Here is a 23,388-nt window from a genome sequence, read left to right on the forward strand (position 1 = left end):
GCTGACATCTAGTGGATAGAGGTCAGGGGATTTCCCATATGCACAGGACTGCCCCTTTCACAATTACCTGGTCCAAAATGTCAGTAATTCTGCAGTTGCAAAACACTTTTTTAGACACAGGTTTCGAGCAGAAAAAACTAATCTGCAAGGGAGGAAACGACAAGCTCTGTGACTGAGGACGGATCTCGGATATTCTTGTCAGGTGAGGGCTTGCATGTGACTGCAGAGGTCCACGGACAGGGCTAAGGCTTCACATGGCTAAACTTTTGCCCTTAGCAGACCAAAGCCTGTCGTGCAGTATGGACTAATAATTTTTAGAAATCCTGTAATACAACTTTCCATGGTAATCTTTGTCTTAAGGGCATTAATTTGTGAAGTTCAAACACTTAAAATGTAGTCTACTACAGATTTTGTGTCACTGTTTTGACAATTTTTTAATTTTAAAATATGAACCCATGTCACAATGAAGTCCCTCTGTACAACTAATAAACGATAGTACAAAATAAAAAATGTCCCCCAACAGGTATTTAATTATCTCCCACCCTCACAATCTCTAAGAGGTTCAGTGAACTCTAACAGTTGGAAATGTTGGTAAAATCAATAATATTAATAAAGCTCAATGGTCATTTATTGAGCTCCTACTGCTTGCCACACACAGTGCTCTTACTCTACACACCCTTTTACAATCCTTCTCCAAACCCTAAGGGGACTATATTAATCCTGCTTTACTAGTGAGGAAACTGAGGCACGGAGCAGTCAAGGAAATTGCTCAGGCCATGCAGCTATTGACCCGTGGGTCCGGGCAGAGTCCCGACTCCTATTTAGAGGAAAAGCATGTTTTAAGAGGCTGGTCCAGTGTCTGCAATGGACTTTCAGCCATGAGCTGAGGGGCGGGGCACTCGCGCACTGGCACGTCCAGATTGCCCAGCACCTATTGGCCGACTGACGGAAGGGGGCGTGGCTGGCCGATGTCCCCGCCCCGGGGCGGGGCGCAGTCCAGAACGCGAGGCCTGGGGTCGACCGGGCAGCGGCGGGTGGCGGTGCTCCTGGCGGGGGTCGGGCGATCGGAGCTGCGCGGGAGGAGCAGGATGGCGGCGGCGGCGGGCGAGGCGCGCCGGGTGCTGGTGTACGGCGGCCGGGGCGCGCTCGGCTCCCGCTGCGTGCAGGCCTTCCGGGCCCGCAACTGGGTAAAGCCGCTGCGGGGGGGTCTTCGCCTCGAGGGGCGGGCAGTGTGTAGGGACTGCGGGCGCAGTGGCTTGCGGTGCCGCGGGGGGGGGCAGTCTGGAGGAACCGGGGGTCCCCGGGGCACCCCGGTCTTGCACGTGCACGCACAGCTCTGGCCAGTCCCCGAGTGCGTGCGCACAACGCGCTTTTGCCCCGCCAGGGGGGTGGGGGTGGGGGCGGGGTAGGGGTGGGGGGTGGGGGCGGGGGCGGGTGGGGGGGTGGGGGTGGGGGGGGTGGGGGCGAGGTGCCCCTGGGCCTGCGCAAGGACTCGTCCCACGACCCCGGTTTCCCTATCCTTAAACTGGAGATTGTGGTAGCGCTGACCCGGCGGGGGTTGTGGGGATTAAGTGAGACAGTGGGACACTTGTCACACGTTCAGAGTCCATCCTGAGCGCTGAGGCACCTTCCTGGGACCTTAGGTGGCAGTTGACCCAGCAGCCTGGGTAAGGGATGCTCCTTGGGAACAGAAAGAGGGTCCCAGGATTTTCTTTTCAAGTCTGGTGCAGGAATACACTTCTAAAGGATTCCAAACACACCACCCTCTCCTGCTACCCACCTCTCAGAACCTGGGAAGACTAATGAAGGTGTCTTCCCAGCTTTGCAGAGATGCAGGGTGGGGACAGGACAGCACTGAAGGACTGTCTGCTTGGGGTCAGGCATTGTGCTCCTACATATTAGAACCTCTCCAAGACTTCTGACTTCATTTAACCCTCCTAGAAGCTTCAATACAGTGACCACTTGGTTTACCTTGGACTCTGGTAGAGTCTGGTGAGCTAACTGACCTCTTACTAGTTGTCTTTTTCCTCTTCCTCTTGGCACCCTAGGGGGACCTGAAATGGAGACTTGTTTGTCTCAGTAGTAGTCCCCATGGCTTGGTGGGGAATGAGTGTTGTTACAGGTAATGAGTGTCGCTGATGATGTGATTACAGCTTGGGGTAGAGATGCTGACTTCTGGGGCTTTCGGATTGAAGGATCCCAGAGCTTTCTAAGTAAGAACCCAGTGTCACCCTCCATCTCATTTAATTAATTTTAACCCTATTAATCATTACCAGTTTGCTTTTTGGTGAAGAAGACTGCCAGCTTGAGGATGAGAAAGCCAGTCTGGCACAGCCAGCATTCCGATCCATATCTGATTCCCAAACTCTTAACCCCTCCCTCTCTGCTGTAGGGCAGGGGTCCTCAAAACTGGGTAGAACCTGGTTGTCACCTGTTTATATATAGCCCAAGAGCCAAGAAAGGTTTTACATTTTCAAATGGATAGGAAAAATCAAAATAATTTGTGATGTGGAAATTATATGACATTCATATCTCATCTGAAGATTTACTGGATGGAACTTAGAGCTGTGCTCCTCCACCTCCCCATTGCTTGTAGCTGTGCTCTCCTACTATAATAGCAGACTTGAATATTTGTGACAGAAACCATACAGCCAGCAAAGTCTAAAGTAATCACTGTCTGACCCTTTACAAAAGATTGGCTGTCTTCAGGTTTCTGTAGAAGTGTGGGGTTTGTCCTTGAGAAGTGATGGGGTGGAGAAAGGAGTTTGGGGTTGCAGGGTGGGCTGTAAGGTGTGTAAGAAGAGGTCGGCTGCTACTTCCTTTTTCTTGTGAGTTTTCATTTGCATTTTGAGCATCCCTAAGCCCAAAAAATCTGAAATGTTCTGAAATCCAAACCTTTTTTTTTTGTGTGTGTGTGGGGCTGGTGGGTGGAGTTCTTGAGCATGCAAGGCAGGTGCTGTGTGACTGAATAGCTGCACTCTGGTACCAAATCTAAAGCTTTTTGGAAGCTCATAACATGAAACTTAGTTTTATACATAGAATTATTTAAAAATATGTAGAAATTACCTCAGGTTATAAAAGGTATAAAGTATATTTGAAACATGAATTTTGTGTTTGGACTTGGGCCCTATCCCCAAAATAGTCTATATATATATGCAAATATTCTAAAATTCAGAAATACCTGAAATCTGAAACACTTCTGGTCCGAAACATTTCAGATAATGGATACTCAACCTTTAAGCCTTTTAACTTTCTCTACTCCTTCCATTTCTAGGTGTGGATCTTTAAGAGAGTTGCAACTCATTGTTTCTTGACCAAAACTATTTTCTTCTTTGCTCCAGTGGGTCGCCAGCATTGATGTGGTGGAGAACGAAGAGGCCAGTGCCAGTGTCATTGTTAAAATGACAGACTCATTTACTGAGCAGGCTGACCAGGTACTTTTAGAAATATCCTCCAGACATTGTGGCAGGGATGGGGTTGGGGAGCTGGAGAAGAGGTTCTACTGGCTATGTATTTTTCTTTTATTTTTTTCAATTATTCATTTTTTTGTGGTGTTGGGGATTGAACCCAGGCCTTGTGCATGCTAGGTAAGTGCTTTATCATTGAGCCATGGTCTGATCCTTCAATTATTGTTTTTCTAATACGAAAGCCATTTGTGCTCAAGGAGGAAAACCTGGAAAAAGTGAAAAAAAATTTACAAAGATAAATTATAGAATCCATTTCTGGCCAGCCCATTGTTAACATTTCGTTCCCTTTTCTTGTCTTTCTTAAATGTTACTACTTTTGCAAGTAGAGATAATTTTTAAAATTTTATTTTCAGTTTATTATACATTAAGTAGAGATAGTTTTGCATTTTATATTTTATGGTTAGGCTTTTAAAAATTTACTCTTTAATTTAAAAAAACCTGTTTATAGATACATAATTTTTCATTCTGTGAATTGGCCACAGTTTAGTTTCTGCTTTTTGTATACTTCAGATGTAGGTCTTTTAATTTTTTTCATTTTACTTTTTTACTCAGGGCCTCATATTTGCTAGGCAGGGGCTCTACTGCTTGAAAAGTGTAGGTTTTTTTATTGGTAGGTTTTTATTTTTGTTTTTTACTATTTATCAAGAATGGTGTGATCTTTGTCTCTACATCTGATTATTTGGACATACTCTAAAAAGTGGAGCATGAGTACTAACACAGCACATTATTTTCTTATTTTCAAATTTTATTTATTTTGCAGTTCTTGGGTTTGAACTCCGGGCCTCATGCTTGCCAGGCAGGCGCTCTATTACTTAAGCCACTCCACCAGTCATTTTTTTTTGTGTGTCACAAAATGTGGATAGACTCTCACATTTTGTTTGGGCTGGCTTTTGAATCGTTACCCTTCTGATCTTTGACTCCTGAGTAGCTAGGATGATAGGTGTGAGACATCAGCACCTGACTAGGTTATTTTATTCTTTTTAAAACCAGTTTTTTGTTGTCTTTAATTAATTGCAATTTTGAGTACAGTTGAAAGAGGCTTAAGTACCTCTTAAGCCTTCTCTAGGATGTGAACTGGTGAGCATGGGTAGCATCTGCTCTGGATTGAGCTGGCTTTCTAGTCATTCCCAATGAAGAATTCTTGGTGTGATAGCAGGAAGTCTCCTTGCCAATTGTCTGTAGTTTTTTTACTCTTCACCCTGAGAATAGATGGGTTCAGACTCTTTTTTTTTTTTCATTTTTCTTTTATTATTCATATGTGCATACAAGGCTTGGTTCATTTCTCCCCCCTGCCCCCACCCCCTCCCTTACCACCCACTCCACCCCCTCCCGCTCTGCCCCCCCAATACCCAGCAGAAACTATTTTGCCCTTATCTCTAATTTTGTTGTAGAGAGAGTATAAGCAATAATAGGAAGGAACAAGGGTTTTTGCTGGTTGAGATAAGGATAGCTATACAGGGCACTGACTCACATTGATTTCCTGTGCGTGGGTGTTACCTTCTAGGTAAATTCTTTGTATGTCCCTTATCTGTCTGCATAGTGCTTCTCTCCCTCAAGACAGGTGTGTGAAATGAATAAGGATTCAGACCCTGAAGTTGTTCGAGTCATACAGAGTATACATGTACTTTCATAATACATACACTCACAAATACACATCTAAAATAACATATACACCCTCCTCTTCTATGTACTATAATTCCATCTACACCCAAACATCAATATACTTTTTTAAAACATATCCACTTATAGTTAATTCATCGGCTTCCCAATTATAAACCAAACACTAGCTCCAAGCTTTCAGGTTACTGAGAATCTGGCCTTTCAGTTTCTTGAACCTAGAACAAGTTATTTTAAATTGTAAATTCATATGCATATTGTAAAACAAGAAACCAAACAAAACTACACAAACACATAGATAAACTGTGAAATACTCACTTTTCTTCCCAAGATAGTATTACTCCCCAAAAGGCGCATTGCTACTGATTTGATGATGCGTTGGTGTAAATATCATAGATGCTTTGAAACAATTGTACTTCTGGAGGAGCCCTTCCAGCCAGCTGCTGGGAGGACTCTGCTTAATGTGGCTGTGCCCAATGCTTCAGCAAGTTCCCAAGGAAATCTCTACATCCTTCTTTGTAGAGTGCATAGTGTTTCTACAATCACTCATCAGGCAGGTGATAAGCTATTTTATAGCTGCAGACATTGGGTTTCAGGCACTAAGTGACATGGCCAAGAAGATAGTGGTAGAACTTGGTCTGTAAATAGGTCTGTTTTTCATTTGCGTGTGCTCTCCCTGTGATGTTTTGTCCTGGCTATTTTGAAGATGTGGATACCAACATCTGTGAATGTTCAAGTCTCTTATATAAAATGGTGCATTATTTGCATACAGTCCACACATCCTCCTGTATACTTTTAAGTTGTCTCTAGATTATTTACAATACTCAGTACATTGTCAATGCTATGATAAGAGTTGTTTTACTGTATTGTTCAGGGAATAATGAGAAAGAAAAAAAAAAAAGCATGCATGTTTACTAACTATGCAGTTTTCTTTCCCTGAGTATTTTCTATCTGAGTTTGGTTGAATCTTTGGATGTGGAGCCCTCAGATATGGATGACCAAGTGTTTTTGTTCTTACTCTACATAATATGATCCTAATGTTTGCTATACATAAGTGATACAGATTCACCTTAATAAGTTTAATAGTAAAAGTTGATACAGCCTCATAGTTGCCAGGCACCATTCTAAGTGCTTTCTTTACATTAATGTACCCGGTATTCATAATACTCAAAACAAAGGTTCTAATTTTATTGTACTTTCAGAAATGTAGAGTATGAGGGCAGAGAGATACTGGCTTTTGGCTAGGATCAAATGAGGTAGCATAGCCAAGATTGGAGTCTGGGCAGTGGGATTTGAAGACTGTGCCCTTAATCTTTAAGCCAGACTGCCTCTGAAAAATAGCATCATGTGGACAAAATAATGAAAGGTAAAACTGACTGGAAGGGCAGTGTCACTATGGAGAGCACAGCCCTTCCTGCTGTGGGTTCCTGCGACCTGTCTCACCAGTATCTTCTTAGTTCTTATTAATGGCGGGTTCTGATGTTCATGGTGGTGTTTGAATGTGGCTGTTGTCCCCACCTGAGATTTGACTGTAGAGTGCACCAGCCAGACAAAGGTGGAGAACTGCCTTAGTTGTTATAAGCTTAGCTTTTATAACCTCTACCCCCTTCCACTGCTCCCTGTCTCTGTTATGAATTTCTGGACAAACAGCATGATACTCAGGTTTTGGTTTTTAAAGCGCCACAAGGGTAAATTCAATCCAAATGCATGGGAAATTGACCCCCTGGGCAGGAAATTCAACTAGTAACAAGAGATGCAGGAGAAAGGCATCAAATCTTTAGAAGACTTGGGAAGAGAGCAAAATCTAAGAGGAGGGAATTTAAAACTTACTTTAATTTTATTGTAAGAATAAAGCACAGATGTTGTGAAGAGAAAACTGAGTCAAATGGTTGTGTAATTGCTGCTGGCTCCACACTTCCATATGGGTTCTGTGTAGCTGGCCCAACCTCTGGCGGCTGGGGTGTGGCTCTGGATAGCAGGACATACTTCAGAAAGAAGTGAGGGCCTCCTGGGCAACTCAAGGTCATAGGAGGAAGGACACATCAGGACTAGGTAGAGGCCAAGGGAAATTCAGGAATCATCTTTAAAGAAAAGCATCAGGTGTGTGCAGGGAGAGGGAAGATTGGTTTCCACTGGCAAAGCATTCTCTTGGAAAGAGCTGGGTGAGTCCTCAAAAATTTCTGCGTAAGAAGGAATGGACTGCAGTGTTCCCGCAGAGACACTGGGTCTTAATGTAAGTCTTCAGAAGATGGATCTAAGGGAGCACGTGGGAGGCACCCCCTCAGCCATTTCAGGGAAATAGGAGTTGTGGTTGCTGGGCAGCATGGCTGGTCTTGCCAGACTGTTCTTTGAACAAATTACAATGAGATGTGAAGGTTCAAATATGTTCTCAGTGCTTTAGAAATTTAAATGTAGATGTAGAGAGAGAGCGCATTAAAATGAACTATCATGCACTCAGTATTTACCAGCATTTGCTGTTGACTTTTCCTTGTTCTCGATTTTTGCGTGGCAGTCTCTTGTTAAAGGGGATTTTGTTTTGGGGGCAGAGAAGAATTGAACTTCTTATGACTCTGTGACTGGTGAGGAAACTCAGGAAAAGAATGTAACAGAATGTTAGCTGTAATTTTTTTTTAACCTTTCCCTCATTTCTTCATTTTATTTGAGAGAGGGCTTATGTCTCCACTTTTTAGAATGCTTGTGAGGTGGCTCTAGATTGCTTTATGAAAAGTACATTGAAGCTTAGTTGGGCCTCACTGTCTGAAATGGCTCATCAGAAATTAGTCCTGCATTGATAATTTTCTGTGTCAATTGCCAGGCTTAAAAGGAAGGGAAAAAGAAACCATGGTGTCCATGAGGGCGCCAGCCTGTTTCAGGTTACCCTACAGTTACGTATCTTTTTGTGCCTTTGCTCAGGTGACTGCGGAGGTTGGAAAGCTCTTGGGTGATGAGAAGGTGGATGCAATTCTTTGTGTGGCTGGAGGATGGGCCGGGGGCAACGCCAAATCCAAGTGTGAGTTTTTGTCCAAGTTAATCATTCTTTCTGCTCTGCGTCCAGCTGACTGGATTGCATATAGACTAGGTGCCAGGTCAGCTGTTTTTCTCTTTGTCTCATAGAATCTTTACTAATCCTCTGTCTTAGTCTGTTTTATGCTGATATAACTGAATCCCAAGACTGGATAGTCTGCGAAGTCCAAAGTCAACGTTTTGGTACCTGGTGAGGGCCTCCTTGCAGCAGCATCCCATGGTGGATGGTGGAAGGTCAAGAGAGCATGAGAGGTGGGGGTGGAGGTGGAGGTGGAGAGGGGTGGAACTCATGCTTTTGTCATGACTGTTGCAGCAATGATGTCAACCCGTGCATGAGAAGAGCTCTCAGATACCACATTTTAAAGGCCCCACCTCTCAAGACTGTTGCACTGGGGATTAAGTCCAACACATGAACTTTGGGGAGCATATCATTTTGATCACAGCACTCTGTGACGTAGTGATTAACACTTCATTGCTCACTGAGGAAGTGAAGGGAGGGGGACATTGAGTTTGAAGTTCAAAGTGGAGGCAGAATGAAATCAGTATTGTTTCTGCTCCAGCCTTACAGAGCTTTTCTATTCAGGAATTGGGTGATGTTTGTGAACTGGAAAGCGTATTCTGAAGGCCAAAAGAACTCCAAATTGAGATTTTCCTAGGTTTGATTACATTTTCAACTTTTTATTGTGAACATTTTCAAACATGAAAAGGTGAACAAACAATATAATGAACACCAGTAGGCCCTCCATCTAGATTCAGTAATCGTTAACATTTGCTGTACCTGCACTCTGACTCACATGTGGCCACTGTCATACTGTTTTTGTTAATTATTTGAAGTAAGCTACACTTCACTGTGTTTTATAACATGCATCTCACCAAAGAGTAAGCCTGTTCTACATTATCATGGTGCTGTTGTGCCTAAGGAAATTAACAGTAACTCTATAAAGTTAATAATGTCTAATTGCACTGTGTTACTGTCCTTAGTCCTCCCCACATGGTACTATCTGGTGAGTCCAAGGCAGTTTTCATATAGACCGTCCCAGATTCTGAATTTGTTTCCTTTAAAGTGTCATTTGACAAAATGTCCTCTATCCCTGATACTTCCTGTGAACTGTGAACTAGAAGTTTAAAACATTTTTTTTTTTTTTTGCGGTACTGGGGTTTGAAGGAAGGACCTCACACTTGGTGGGCAGACACTCTTACCATCTGAAGCACTCTGCCAGCCTTGTTTTGTGCTGGGGATTTTCAGGATAGGGTCTCGAGTACTATGTGCTCTGGCCTGGCCTTGAACCTTGGTCCTCCTGATCGCTGCCTCCCTAGTAGTTAGGATTATAGGTGTTAGCCACTGGCGCCTGGCCAGGTTTAACATTTTTGTGGTGAGGATTGTTCCTAAGTGATATCATGTACTTCATACTACATCACGTTGGAAGCCCAGCTTGCCCTGCCTATGAGAATGAAAAATCTGATGCTTGGCTAAGGTGGTAGCTGCCAGACTTCCACTGAAAAGGTATAATTTTCTGTTTTCAGTGAGTAAGTGACCTGGGGGATGTGCCTTGTGCTGTGTGCATGTCCTGTTCCCTAACACTTTCCGCTGAATGCATTTATCCATAATCCCTGTCTGAAGCATTTATCACGTCAAGGGTTGGAAAATGATGGTTTCCTAATTTCATCATCCCTTTTACATTTATCTGCTGAAGCCATTTAAAGAGGAATTGAAATTCTGTGAGCTATATTTAAATATGTGATTGCCATTTTGTGGGGTGATCAAAAAATAACCTTCCATTATTTTTAGTTTTTGGTTGGTACAGGGGTTTGAAGTCAGGTCCGTGAGCAGGCATTTTACTGCTTGAGCCATGCCCCCAGTCCTTTTTGCTTTAGTTTGTTTTTCAGATAGGGTTTCCCGCCTTCATCTGTTCCACTTGGCCTCTAATCAAGATACTCCTGCCTCTCCCCTACAAGTATATGGGATCGTAGACCTACACTACACCCCACTTTCTGTGTATTTTGGAAGCAAAAAGTAAAAATGTGGCTGTGTCAGTTTTTTTCCCCTTAGTCCTTTTTAGCAGGATAGTTTCATACCTGGGTTGGTCTCTACTGACTACTCCTCCCATATCAACAGGACATTCTTTCTAGATACAGGTTTCATGAGTCTAAGTTGCCTGATCAGCTGTGTGACATATGTTATCATTTGTTTCTCCTGCTTCTCTGGTAGGGCTAGAGAGTGAAACTATTTCACAAGCGTGAAATAGTTGTTATTTCAGCTCTTTTAAAGCTGGCGTTAACCGGCCAGTCATAAGGAAGGCAACTCTGTAAAAGCCCTCTTTATGGTTATGTAGTAATAGTCCTTTGGATTTTTATCGTGGGTAAAAACTGACATAAATATATATGTTCTTCTTATAGATGTAATGTTCTTCATCAAGTAAAACAATTTCTGAATTAATGCCATTCTGGCAGAATTGTTAATCTCAAATTTCTTGGCTAAAATTTATGGCTAAAATTAGCAGGTGAGGAAGCTAATCACATGGCCTGGATTTTAGCTGGTGTCTTTGACCCCTGAGCCCCGTATGTTTGTGTTAGATATTGTTATACACAGACTAGTGGGGCCTGGGAGTGTTTCCTTGAGTGTAGAGTTGCATGATTTGGGGTCAGCTTTCTGTTTCTTCTCAGAATGATGAGCCCTCGTTTTTCCCCTGCTCAGCTCTCTTTAAAAACTGTGACCTGATGTGGAAGCAGAGCATGTGGACATCCACCATCTCCAGCCACCTGGCCACCAAGCACCTAAAGGAAGGAGGCCTCTTGACCTTGGCTGGTGCCAAGGCTGCCCTGGATGGGACTCCTGGTAAGACTTTATTTTCCCATCTGTGAAGTGGGAATGTTTATCTTGCTTTCTGGGGCTGCTGGTCACTTCATGGGATGAGGAACAGTAAAGCTGTTTACCGTCTCAGGGACTCTACAGTTGGATGGATTTTACTCTCTTTTTTGCCTGAATCTTTTTAGGGAAGGAGTCCTGATCTTTTCATTTTCATTTCTTGTCCTATTCCTGTGCTAAGGAATACTGCAATTTGACACTCTCATTTGGGTTATTTATCTGTGATCCACCCAGGAATGAATGATGTAGAAGATACACATTAATTAACAAACATTATTATCATTGCTTTGTAATCCCTTATCCCAGGGAAGTAGCTTGGCTGCTGGCAATAGCAAGGGCTTTTGGATGAGGGAGTTTGGAGGTGGATTCTTCACCCTGATTTCTCTGTCCAGATTTCTGCTATAGTTTCCTTAACTGTAAAACAGTGACAATAATGTCTAACTTGAGGAGCACAGAGCTGTAGAGCTGTTGATAGTGTAAATAGTGTCCAGCATATGGAAAATCTTACTGTGCTCACCTCAAATGTTAGGTCGTAACTATACTCACTCCCTTCACTTCACATATGTTCTCTCTTAAACCTGGTGCAGGCATCATTTTTATCACTTTCGATTTAAAGGTTATTTAACCAAAACTTAGAAAGTTAAGTAAATTGTCTGGATTTATATTATAGATAAGTTGCAAACATACTTTGAACCAAATCCCTGATCATTTCTAAATTGCATGCTACTTCCATCTATCACGAAGACCCCAGTTTCCTGTGCATTTTTTATTTCCCTGTATTTGTTTGCTGGGCCTGCTGCAGGCTGGGCTTAAACAACAGAAATTTATTTTCTCACATTTCTAGAGGCTAAAAGCCCAAGATCAAGATGTTGGTAGGGTCGGTCTTCTCTCCTTGCCTTGTAGATGACTGTCTTTTCACTGCTCCCTGATGTGGTCATCCCTCTGTATGTGCCTGTGTCCTAATTTTCCCTTATAGGGACCCCATTCATACTAGATTAGGGTCCCATCCTAATGACCTTACTTAAATTTAACTATCTTTTTGAAGACCCTGTCTCCAAATACAGTCGCTTTCTGAGATACCTGGGATTAGGACTTCAACATATGAATTTTGGAGGGTTGTATTTTAGATCATAACACTCCCCTAGAGACAGGGCTAAAAGAATTTTAGTAGGGGCAGAGGGAGGAAGAAAGTGTTCTACTACCTCAGTTAAATATTTTTTTTTTTTATAAGGCAGTTATTTTTGGATCTAAGTGATGGAGACCTTGGGTACCTTTTCAGTTTTAATGTAACTCACTGAATTGTGAGGCTCTTACTAATTAGCAATTTCTTACCATTTTTCTTACTGCATTTCTCAAAGCATAAAATCATAACAAGTCCATGGCTATTGCAGTAATTAAAGTTGTGTAAATGTTAGATGTCTGTTTGGTTGAGATCTGATTATTTTCTCACATTTCTAGAGGCTAAAAGCCTCTAGACACAGGGCAGAGGTGCTAGAAGGTAGAGAAGTGAGTAATAGTTTGACATTTAGAAACCAAAACCCTAGGACTGAGAGACTAATTTTTCATAAGGACAAAATCTCCTGTTTTCCTTTGTTTGTAAGTACATATAGTCCCCAACTTAATGATGGTTCACTTTATGATTTTTTGTCTGTGTTATGGTGAGAAAGCATGTAGCTATTTTGTTTTTCACTCTCAGTACCACATTCAGTAACTTATGTGAGATACTCAACACGTGGCATAAAATAGGCTTTGTGTTAGATGGTTTTGCCCAGCTATAGGCTACTGTAAGTGTTCTGAGCATGTTTAGGGCAGGCCATGCTGAGCTACAATGTTCAGTAGGTTAGGTGTACTAAATGCATTTTCTTTTTCCTTTCTTTGAGACAAGGTCTTGCTATGAAGCCCACGCTGGCCTGGAACTCGTGATCCTCCTGCCTCAGTCTCCCAAGTGCTGGGATTACAGGATTGCACCACCAAACCCTCTCTAGACCCTCTGTATTTTTAGCTTATCGTGAGTTTATTGGGTCATACCCCCATTGTAAGTTGAGAAGCATCCAAATTCTTCTTTGTGTACATATTTGGATAGTGGTTAAGACTGCAGGCTGTAGAAGCACCTTGGCTGGTTTTCTGTTATGGCTCTGAAACTTACACTCTGTCACATATTTGCCCAGTTACTTATCCACCCTGAGCCTCAGTTTTGTCATCTGTAAAATGTGGATGAATGATAATCTCTCCTTATATGATAATGTGGCTGTGCACATCTTAGTGGATGTAAATGGCTCAGAAAGGAATTACAGAATCAGCAGTAAAGGTGATCTGTTACTATCTGCTCCAGGCTTACTTTTTCCCAACACCTCTGCTTCCAGTATTAAGTTCGTTCTTTTTTTGTTGTTGTTTTTGGTGGGACTGGGATTTAAACTGGGATTAGGGCAGACGCTGTACCCCTTGAGACACACCTCCAGTCCATTTTGCTCTGGTTATTTTGGAGATGGGTGGTTTTGACAACTATTTGCCCAGGCTGGCTGTGAATCACAATCCTCCTAATTGATCTCAGCTTCTCATGTAGCTAGGATTACAGGTGTGGGCCACCACCATCTGGCAGATTTGTTCATTTTAAAATTCTTAGGCTAGATGTTAAACTATTTTGAGTCATGAGATCCTTTAACCTTGGTGCAGATCCCCTCAAATCTGGGATAATCTGTCTATAATTTGAAATGAAGAATCAGGCATAATAAGCCCTCAAACCCAAGAGGACTTTTTCAAAGTTGAAAATTTTTTCATTTGGAAAGACACTGAGTAGATGTCCACTCTCCTATTTCCCAGGTTATATTTGTGGACTGTTCTCTGCAGAGTGAAGTATGCGAAAATGACGGGTACCACCTTTGTTTGCCATTTAAAGATCTGTGCTGGGATTGGAAATCACTTTTTAGGGGCCACATTGATCATTTTATAATTTGGAAGAAAGCATTTACTTAGGTGCACTTTTTTTTTTGTACCTTGCAAGTGATCTCTTACCTGCATTGTGTGCCCTCCAAAAGTGCCATTCTGCAGAATTAAGACATTAGGGCTGCAGGATGCTTGTGTCTTTCCTTCCACAGATTCTCTGCTCTTGTGTTGCTTGAACGGAATGAAAAGAGAGCCCTGGGACTTTGCTGAGTTTGTTGTGTTTTTATGCTTCCTGCCCCCTGATTAAATAGAGAAGTCAAGGACGGTGAAGTGCTTTTCTTGTGCTTCTAAATGATGTTTGAGACCTTGACCCTGTTTTGCAATTTACGGTTGTTGTTGAAGCCAGTTTGTGATTGGTTCTTGGGCACCTCCTCTTGGAACGCCTCCTCAGCCATTGGACTTACACAGTCTGTGCTGGTGGTGTTTTAAGGAGGCTGCTGACCTCTGGAAAGAACAGTGGTTTTCTGAATGTGGAGAGATGTTCAATGGTGATTAACCTTTTTTTGTTTGTTTGTTTTGGTTTGCTTTTTGGTGCTGCAGTGGGTGCTGTAGGGAACACGGAGAGGAGAGGGATCTCATTACTGCCTCATGCCTCTGGGGCAGACAGATCTACCCTAACAAAAGCAGCCCTTACTTCAGTCAGCAACTACTCACTGAAAAGTGTCAGGAGAGAAGGACTTAGAGGGAATACATACCTTTGTCAGAATGTGCTAAAAATGTGTCAAACATGTGCAGCTTACTGTACATCAATTATACCTCAGTAAACTTGTTTTAACAAAGCATAAAGTACTTCAGGTATCTACCTCTAAGGTGCTGGGCTGATTGGGTCAAGCCCTCTGTTTATATGCTTGATCTTTTTCATCACCAGAGGTACCTGAATATTAAATGCAAGTGCCCCTTGATTACAGATGAGACTGATCTACCACCTGGCTAGGAAGGAAGCTAGTAGGTAACAACTTGATCTAATGATAACATTGATCATTAGTTGGATAAGTCATTGTTTTTTTTTTTTTTTGAAGTTTGCTTATTTATTTAAATTTTTTAAGACAGGGTCTTACTGTGTAGCCCAGGCTAGTCTTGAATTCTTTAACTTCCCGTTCCACACTTCAAGTGCTGGGACTATAGGTCCCACCACACTCCTTTAAACCATTGTGTCTGTGTACGTGCGATTTTTTTTTACTGTTTTATTATTCATATGTGCATACAAGGCTTGGGTCATTTCTCCCCCCTGCCCCCACCCCCTCCTTTACCACCCACTCCCCCCCCCCCGCTCCCTCTGCCCCCCACCCTCTCAATACCCAGCAGAAACTATTTTGCCCTTATCTCTAATTTTGTTGAAGAGAGAGTATAAGCAGTAATAGGAATGAACAAGTGTTCCTGGTTGAGATAAGGATAGCTATACAGGGAGCTGACTCACATTAATTTCCTGTTGGATAAGTCATTGTGTTGAGAGCCTGCTATAGGAAGAGAAAGGTAGGAGGTGTGAGCAGGGAGACTGTGCTAAATTCAAGTCTAAGCAATGCACTGTGCGCCCAAAGAGGAAAGAGGATTCCACTTCTTGGATGATGATGATAATGATGATGATTATTATTATTTTTGTGGAGGTAGCTGATAGCTTGGGGTCTAGGAATTTGGCAAATAAAACTTAAGGGAGAAAGTGAGACAGCAATGTATTAGCTTTTAGTCAAATAATTTTCTTGGTCAGTTTTTAGTTGGAAAACTAAGCAATGCATGTAGAAAACATTCATATTGCACTAAAAGAAATGCAGTGAGTAGGAAGGCTCCTTCTCAGGCCCCTTGTCCCCATGGTACTCCTTCCCTAGGCCCGACCAGTCACGGCTTCTTGGCTTCCTTCTGGAGGAGGTCTTCTGTGTGCACCACATCACACCCACATGTACAATCACATATTATTAGAAAATAATAATTTGATGGATCTCTAGAGGCTTTTCTGTGTCTTGCTTTTGCTTTACTTATTATTTCAAAGTTAGCTTGTCTGGAATATTGGGAACCTAAGAGCCACTAGGAAGCACTTGGATGGCTTAATGAAGCAGACTGGTTCCTGACTTGTTCCTGAGTTTAACATGGTCGTCAAGGCCCACCACCTTGATTAGGCCCCATGGTCCACTGCTTTCCTAATAGCAGTGAGTGAAAAATGTAGCAGATACCACTCTTTGGATCACAGCTTCATTGGTAAACAGAATAATTAAAATTCCAGCCAATTGGAATTTGTGTCTCCCTGGAAATGAAGGCACCCATTAGAGTTTGTAAGATTCTTTTGTGTCCTCAGGAAACCCTGTGACTTGGCCACTGGGATTACATTTAGCTTGGAAGACTGGCAGCTGGAACTCAGATCCTGTCCTAGCCTTGAACTTAGATCCTGCCCCTGTAATTCCTCCTTGGAACCAGGGAGCTGCCTTGCATATCCTTATGTTCCTAATACTAAATCTAGGAATCCGCAGGTGGAGGAAGCTCAGAGATGATCTTAGTGTCTAAGAGCAGGTACCCCTGGCAGCTCTTTCCAAACTTGGGCTTTGTAGGCAACAGGATGATGGCAGGTGGTAGTAAAGGAATGATGTCAAGACCAGAACTGTAGCAATGTCACAGGTTGCTGTTCCCCTCTCTGATAAGGAAGGATATGCTCCAGTAGATAGCAGATACCTCTGAATACTGAGAAGTTAATAGATGACCATGCGTGATGTGAGGGATGTGAGCTGGGTGGGAGGGTGTGGGAGAAACATCATTTCCTTTCAGAACACCTCCCAGGCAAGGGGGTAGCAGAGTCCCTCCTACACAAAGCTGCACTCCCTGCCCTGCCCAGTCAGATCGGCAGCTCCATCCACCCCACCGCACCTGTGTGTGCCCCAGAGTACCAGTGGCCTTTTCCTGTTGTCCTCAGTGCAGCTGTATGAATATATTGAGATGAGTTACCACTTCTATTTACAGATGGGAAAACAGGCCCAGAGAATCTGACTTTCATAGTTGTTGGTAGAGCAAGAGTGAGAGCCCACTGTTTGTTTCTAAGTCCAGGACCCTTTCCACTGCTCCTTGTCATCTGAGAGAAAAGAATGGCCAGCAACACATTGGTGGCCTCTGTGAAGCCAGAGGCCACACCCTCTGCCCACCTGTCCCCAACCACTCCTTCTCTTTGCTCCTTGTCAAAAGAAGATTGCATGTTCTTGCTGTTTCCCTGGCTGCCAGGGGTAACCAAGCTATTTTCTCCCTTTTTCAGGGATGATCGGCTATGGCATGGCCAAGGGTGCCGTCCATCAGCTCTGCCAGAGCCTCGCAGGGAAGAACAGTGGCATGCCATCTGAGGCTGCAGCTATCGCCGTGCTCCCGTACGTGGTTGGGGATTTCCTTACAATCACTGCTGAGTGTTGATGTCGTCTGAGAGTCACTTTAACCAGGGACTTTTGTGCATTCTCTTGAGATCTAAAATTTACCAAAGGCCCTTAAGATGCTTATTTTAGTCTGTCCTGCTGCGATAACAAATAGCTTAGGCTGAGTAATTTGTAAACAAGAAAAATGTGCTCACACTTCTGGAGGTTGGGAAGTCCAAGTTCAAGGTTCCAGCAGATTCTGTGTCTGCTGAGAACTTTTTCCTCCTAGATGGTACCTTCTCTGACATCACATGGCAAAGGGCAAAAGGGCTCCCTCTAAATCCCATGTGTGGACCTAATTGCCTCCTAAAGGAATTTCACACTGTAGTTTCACATAGGAATCTAGGAGGAACACACTTAGTCTGTAGCTGTACTTCTTCAAGTTTCCTGGACAGGTTATCCTGTCTGGAATGGTTGATTGGCTAGCTGTTGGGTCTTTCTTTTTTGCCTCTTTCTTATTTTCTCTTCTATGTTTTCCTTCCTTCCTTCTTTACCTCCCTCCTTTCTTCCCTCCCTCCCTCCTTCCTTTAAAAATAGTCTACACATTTTATTTTACTATATATAGTTCTGTTTCACATTGTTAATAAGGTCAGTCAGGGGCTGTGTGTGTGTGTGTGTGTGTGTGTCCAGGCATGGACAGCAGTGTTGGGGAGGGTATATGGGAAAATACTGTAAACTACGGGGAGATTTTCCTCTGTGATCATGAAGAAAGTCCCCTGTCAGCTGTCCCAGGCAGAGGCACCTGCCTTGGAGATGGCACATTCCTTCTTGCTGGAAGAATTCTAACACCAAGTGGCTTGCCGCTTACCTCAGTCCTATAAAGGACTTTCTAGTTCCCTCAGTTGCGAGGCTCTGTAACTGATCTGTCCCATAGCTATTTTGAATGATGCCTGAGGTCTGAACATTTTGGAGAGATTTCTGTGTATCTGAGTTCTGTATTCTCTTGCTGCAAATCTTAAGATTTCATGGAAAGCAGTCATATACTTAAAAGTTAATATTTTAATATTGTCATATTTAGAGGAATATTATTCCACATAAAACTGGTAATTCAAGAGAACACAGACACGTCTGTGTAAATAAGTCTGCTACATTTTAGGTATTACATGAAGACCTAACAAAGCATTGTACCTCAATAAAGATTATATTTAAAATAAAGGCAAAATGTGACTAAGGCAAAATGTGACTCTTCCCATTTTGTTCTTCTCTGCCTCCAGGATGAGTCACAAAGAGCCTGATTGAATTACACTCAGATCTGATTTTTGTTAAATGTGGACAGCTTCCTGGTCTCTGATTGTCCTGTCTGATCTGTCCATGTAAATGGCACACTTGGTGCCAGAGGCTCATGACTGCATGTTTGTATTTTTCTGGCCAGGGACTAGGCATCTGTTACTAGAAAGGTGATGTACAAATGACATGCTCTCTCTGCCTTCTAGGGTTATCCTGGATACCCCGATGAACAGGAAATCAATGCCTGAGGCTGACTTCAGCTCCTGGACACCCTTAGAATTCCTGGTTGAGTGAGTATCACAGGAAGGGCAGTGAATAAGCAGCTTCTAGCCTCCATTTTCTGTCTTTTATGGACACAAACGAGTCTGTGTTCTCTTGAATTATCGGATCCAAAGGTACTCTTGAGGTTACTTGGACTTTTGAGGATCTGTGGCCCATCAATGTATATCTTAGGGCAGCTGGATTTAGAGACGAGCACTAGACTGGAGGTGTTGATAGTGCCATAATTCCTGGCTTCTCCCCTCACTCTTCAACCAAACTGAGCACTCTGTGTCACTGCCTTAGGCCTCAGCTTGCCCATCTGTATAATGAGGTCTGTGATAATGGTTGGGCAGATGAAATGTGGCAGTGTGTGCTAAGCAGTTAGCACAATGTCTGACCCCTAGCAAGTGCTCATTAAACCTCAGCTGCTGTTACTGCTGTTGCCAATGTAACCATGGGCTGCTGCGTGAGAGTAAGACAGGATGGAAGTTTGGGGTCACATGTCTCATCAGGTTGGCACCTCAGACCTGCAGGAGGAGGCCTTTGTTTCCAAATCCTATTCACTGTTTGTGAATCTGGTGGCATTTGAAAGCTCATAGGAGAGTCAGTTTGCTCTTTTGTGTTTCAGTCAATCTCAGATTCTCAAAGTCCTCTAGCAAGCCTGTGTTCACTGAGCACCTGCCCAGGCCAGGTGCTGCCTCAGTCCTGGCACCAAGGGATGACTATGTCACTGTCCCTGCCCTTGGAGCAGGTGGCCCAAGAAGATGGGGGGAGATGACTTTACTCAGCCATGCTAGTGTGTTAGCTGCTTTGACGTCCATAAAAGGTGTTGGCAGAGTTTGGGATGCTGTCTGGCCTAATGTTAAATTAAATCGGGAGGAATTTGGGATTTGTATTTTATGACTGAAACAAGTCCCTCCATAGTACTTGTTATGTTCCAAGCAATATTCTAAGACGTCCTCATTATTATCTTATTTAATACTCAAGGCAGACTTTGTTCTTATGTAAGACTTGGAGACTTGGAGACCTTGTGGGTGCCTAAGATTACATGTTAGAGGACCTGATTGAGGCAGTGTGGCTGTAGCCTGTGGTCTTACCCACCAGTCAGGTCTTTTAACAATTTTTTCTGCTTGTGTTGCCGATTATGCCGAATGCTTGAGTTAAAATAAGTAATCAAATGAACAAACAAAAACTGAAATTGTAGAAGACATCAAGCATTGAATTGTGACTGCATTTGAATTTCTTTTCTTTCTTTCTTTTTTTTTTTTTTTTTTTTAGATGGTATTAGGGTTTGAACCCAAGGCCTTTATTCATGCTAGGCAAGCACTGTAGTCCACCAAATTTTATTTTAAAGGTCAGTACTCCCAACAATACTTAGAGGGACATTGATCTAGGACCTGCTCTCTAGATGGAACAACTGAGTTCCCATGTGTGAAGGTGTGCAGGGCCACAGATCCCAGAGGATAGGTTATCACAGCCAGCCTGTGAACTAGAGATCATGTGTGCCCATTTGTGTTTTGAAAATTCGCAATCCAAGCTGGCATGAAATTTGCTTGGAAATGCCTGTGAGCACATTAGTATGATATTTAAGGGTAGGGGTTAAAGCTCAGTGGTAGAGTGCTCCCCAGCACTGAAAGAAAACGGTTAGAATAACACTCCTTCTCATCCACTCCAAACTTCTGATGGGGTAAAGGAGAAGTAACACAGTTCAAAGCCTGCGAGATAAACACAGAAACCCCTGCACCCTAAACATCCAGATGTGACTGCTCTCTCTCAGAGCCATCTCCTGCTACTAAGCTCTGCTTTGCCTCCAGAGAGGGAGCCATGATACATAGTGTTTCAGCAATGCTTTGAGTTTTGAACCCAAGCACTTCTGCCTTGGCTGGTTCAACCCCTAAAAAGGGGGCTTGAATATAGTCAAATCTAACCTAGGAGGTTATAGACTGGCTCTCCAGATGCCCCAAGAACTCCTGAGTGTTTTCCAAGTAAAGGTTTGAAATTCCAGGAGAGAACCTTCAAAGAGGGTGATGTTCCAATGGAAATGTTTGTTTTTTAAAATTGTCATCTACTTTTTGCTATTCCTTGTGAATTTGTTATGCTGTTCCTGTTTTTGTCTTCCTAGAGAGGGTCTTTCCACCTCCCAGCAGACTTAATTGCCCCTTTCTACATAGGGTTATGTTAGGTACTCCTCATTTTATACTTAACGTATTTTATTGTAATAGTTTTTTTCTTTGTGTTACCAGGGTTTGAACTCAGGGCTTTGTGCTTGCTAGGCAGGTCTTCTAACCACTCGAACCACTTCGCCAGCCCTGTAATAGTTTTTTTGTGTCTACTTTTCCATTACTTTGCACAGCCATGGGTGCTCCTTAAAAATAGGCTAAAAAAAGAATGGGTATCCTTTCTTTCAAATTTCTTTTTTATCTTATTTTTTTGTTTTAAAAACTATTTTTGAATTAGCATATGCTAATAATTTGAGGGAATTTCATTGTGGTTCTTTCAAATTTCTGAGAAGGTATAAAGTGCAATTGACCATCTGTATCTGTGGGTTCTGCAGCTACGAATTCAACTGCAGATAGAAAATATTGGAAAAGGAATAGCTTTTGCACTGGACATATGCACACATTTTCTACTTGTCATTATTCCCTAAACAATACAGTCTTACAGCTATTTATATAGCACTGACACTGTATTGATTACTACAAGCAATGAAGACATGATTTTAATGTGTATGGGAAGATGTGTGTAGGTTATATGCAAATATCATGCTGTTTTCTACAAGGGACTTGAGCCTCCTTCAACTCTGGTATCCTCGGGGGCCTAGAATCTATCCTCTTCAGATACTGAGGAATGCCTGTACAATGCATAAGTCTATCTCTTAGAATTAACCAACTAAAATCTTCTAAAATTACTTAAAAATTATACTACTGTATTACGAAGAATTTCAACCATGAAGAAACATACAAAAATGAAAGTCCTGCCTTTCAGAGATGAGGAGTTAAGGTACTGAACTCTTTGGGGACCTGGGTATATGTCCGTGATACACAGTGGCCTTCTCACTGCTGCTGCTGTATATTACCCCCCTGAAGCTTTTGATGTGAATATATGCACGGGTCCAGACTTACGCTCTGAAAATATAAAACATTTCTTCTTTGTTTAGAACCTTCCATGATTGGATCACAGGGAAAAACCGACCGAGCTCAGGAAGCCTGATCCAGGTGGTGACCACGGAAGGAAAGACGGAGCTCACCCCTGCTTATTTTTAAGCTTCATTTCAGTGCCTGGGAGGAGTCTGCCAGAAAAGTCACTAACCTGTCTCAGTGTGGCCACCATGCTTGGCCCTGTGTTTTCTCTGTACTTGATTGTGGTACAAAATAGTGAGCCCTGTTTTTCTTTCACCTATGTATATTTGCTTTCTTGGGCTACTGTAATATGTTTATGTGAACTAATTTGTGAGAGCAGAGAGTTGCAGATGGCTCCGACGGCCTGTGTTAACTATACGAGGCGGTCTGGACAGCCGTCTACACTGGGTCATGTTAGATTGCTTTTGAGACTCTTACTGTCCCTGACAGTGACTGTCCTCTTGATGAGGTCAGTGATTTGTTGGGGGCATTTTGAGGACCATGTTATTTTTGAATGTTATGTTTAGGTCATAGATGTAGTTATGTGGCCTCCAGTTAAACTGCCTTAAAACTTCTTTTGTAGTGAAAGCAAAATCCCATTGACTCTGTCATGGTGTCCTTTTCTTGTGCAGTTGCTAAGTGTCTGGCCGAGGGCCAAGTGTGCAAGAGCACTACTTGTTAGTCTTTTAAGTGTTTCCTAATAAATATACTTCATTTATTGTGTTGTCTTCTTTAACTAAGTCTGTCTTACATACAGGGTCATAGGTGACCACAGTAGAATCATGGGTTACTTGGTGAGGGGCAGGGTGGGTGTAAATCCTGAAATGAGTGTTTTCCACCCAGTAACCCAGGCCTGAGTGTCTTGGGCACATCTGGCTCTTGTCAGGGTGGGGTGGCCCTGTGTGTGAGAAGCAGCTCTCACGTTACTGGTTCAGGCCCTTCTGGTTGAGAAGTGGTGATGTAATCCAGTCTGGTTTATTTAAAGATGAGGAAACCAAGGCCTGGAGGTATGATTACCATTATCACTGCCAGTGAGCACAAGGACCAAGCCCAGCATCCCATCACAGATGGCTGCTATTTATAAAAGCTTTTATGTTTCTTTTTTTTTAAGGTTAAATGGCAAGATATAAAATATTACTAACCATTTTAAGGTAAGTAATTAATTCACTAGCATTTAGCACATTTACAGTATTATACACCATCACCTCTAGTTCAAAAGTGTTTTCATAGCTCCAAAATAAAATCCAGTTCCTTTAAACAGTTCTGACATCCCCCCTCCCTCTTGTGTATGGTAGCTACCAATCTCCATGCTGCATGAATTTATCCATTCTGGGTATTTCATGTAGATAGAATCATAATATGTGATCTTTTACACAGCCTAATGTTTCCAATGTTCATCCACAGAGTAGCAAGTATGAGTGTTTTCCTTTTTGTGGGTGAGTAATATTCTGTTGTATGTATTAACTGTAATTTTACTTATCCAT

At 42.7% G+C, this 23,388-nt stretch overlaps 1 protein-coding gene across 1 annotated transcript; it reads left to right on the forward strand.

Annotated features, from left to right (window-relative positions):
- The first annotated feature begins 996 nt into the window (after positions 1–996).
- Qdpr (quinoid dihydropteridine reductase) lies at positions 997–22,622 on the forward strand. The gene is made up of 7 exons (XM_020170122.2): positions 997–1,187; positions 3,342–3,434; positions 7,998–8,094; positions 10,804–10,944; positions 17,147–17,255; positions 18,731–18,814; positions 21,943–22,622. Exons 1-7 carry the CDS (start codon positions 1,089–1,091, stop codon positions 22,046–22,048), a joined length of 729 nt encoding a protein of 242 aa, XP_020025711.1. The 5' UTR covers positions 997–1,088; the 3' UTR covers positions 22,049–22,622.
- Positions 22,623–23,388: the final 766 nt, after the last annotated feature.

Source organism: Castor canadensis, chromosome 9, assembly GCF_047511655.1.
Source record: "Castor canadensis chromosome 9, mCasCan1.hap1v2, whole genome shotgun sequence".
NCBI classification, from domain to species: domain Eukaryota; kingdom Metazoa; phylum Chordata; class Mammalia; order Rodentia; family Castoridae; genus Castor; species Castor canadensis.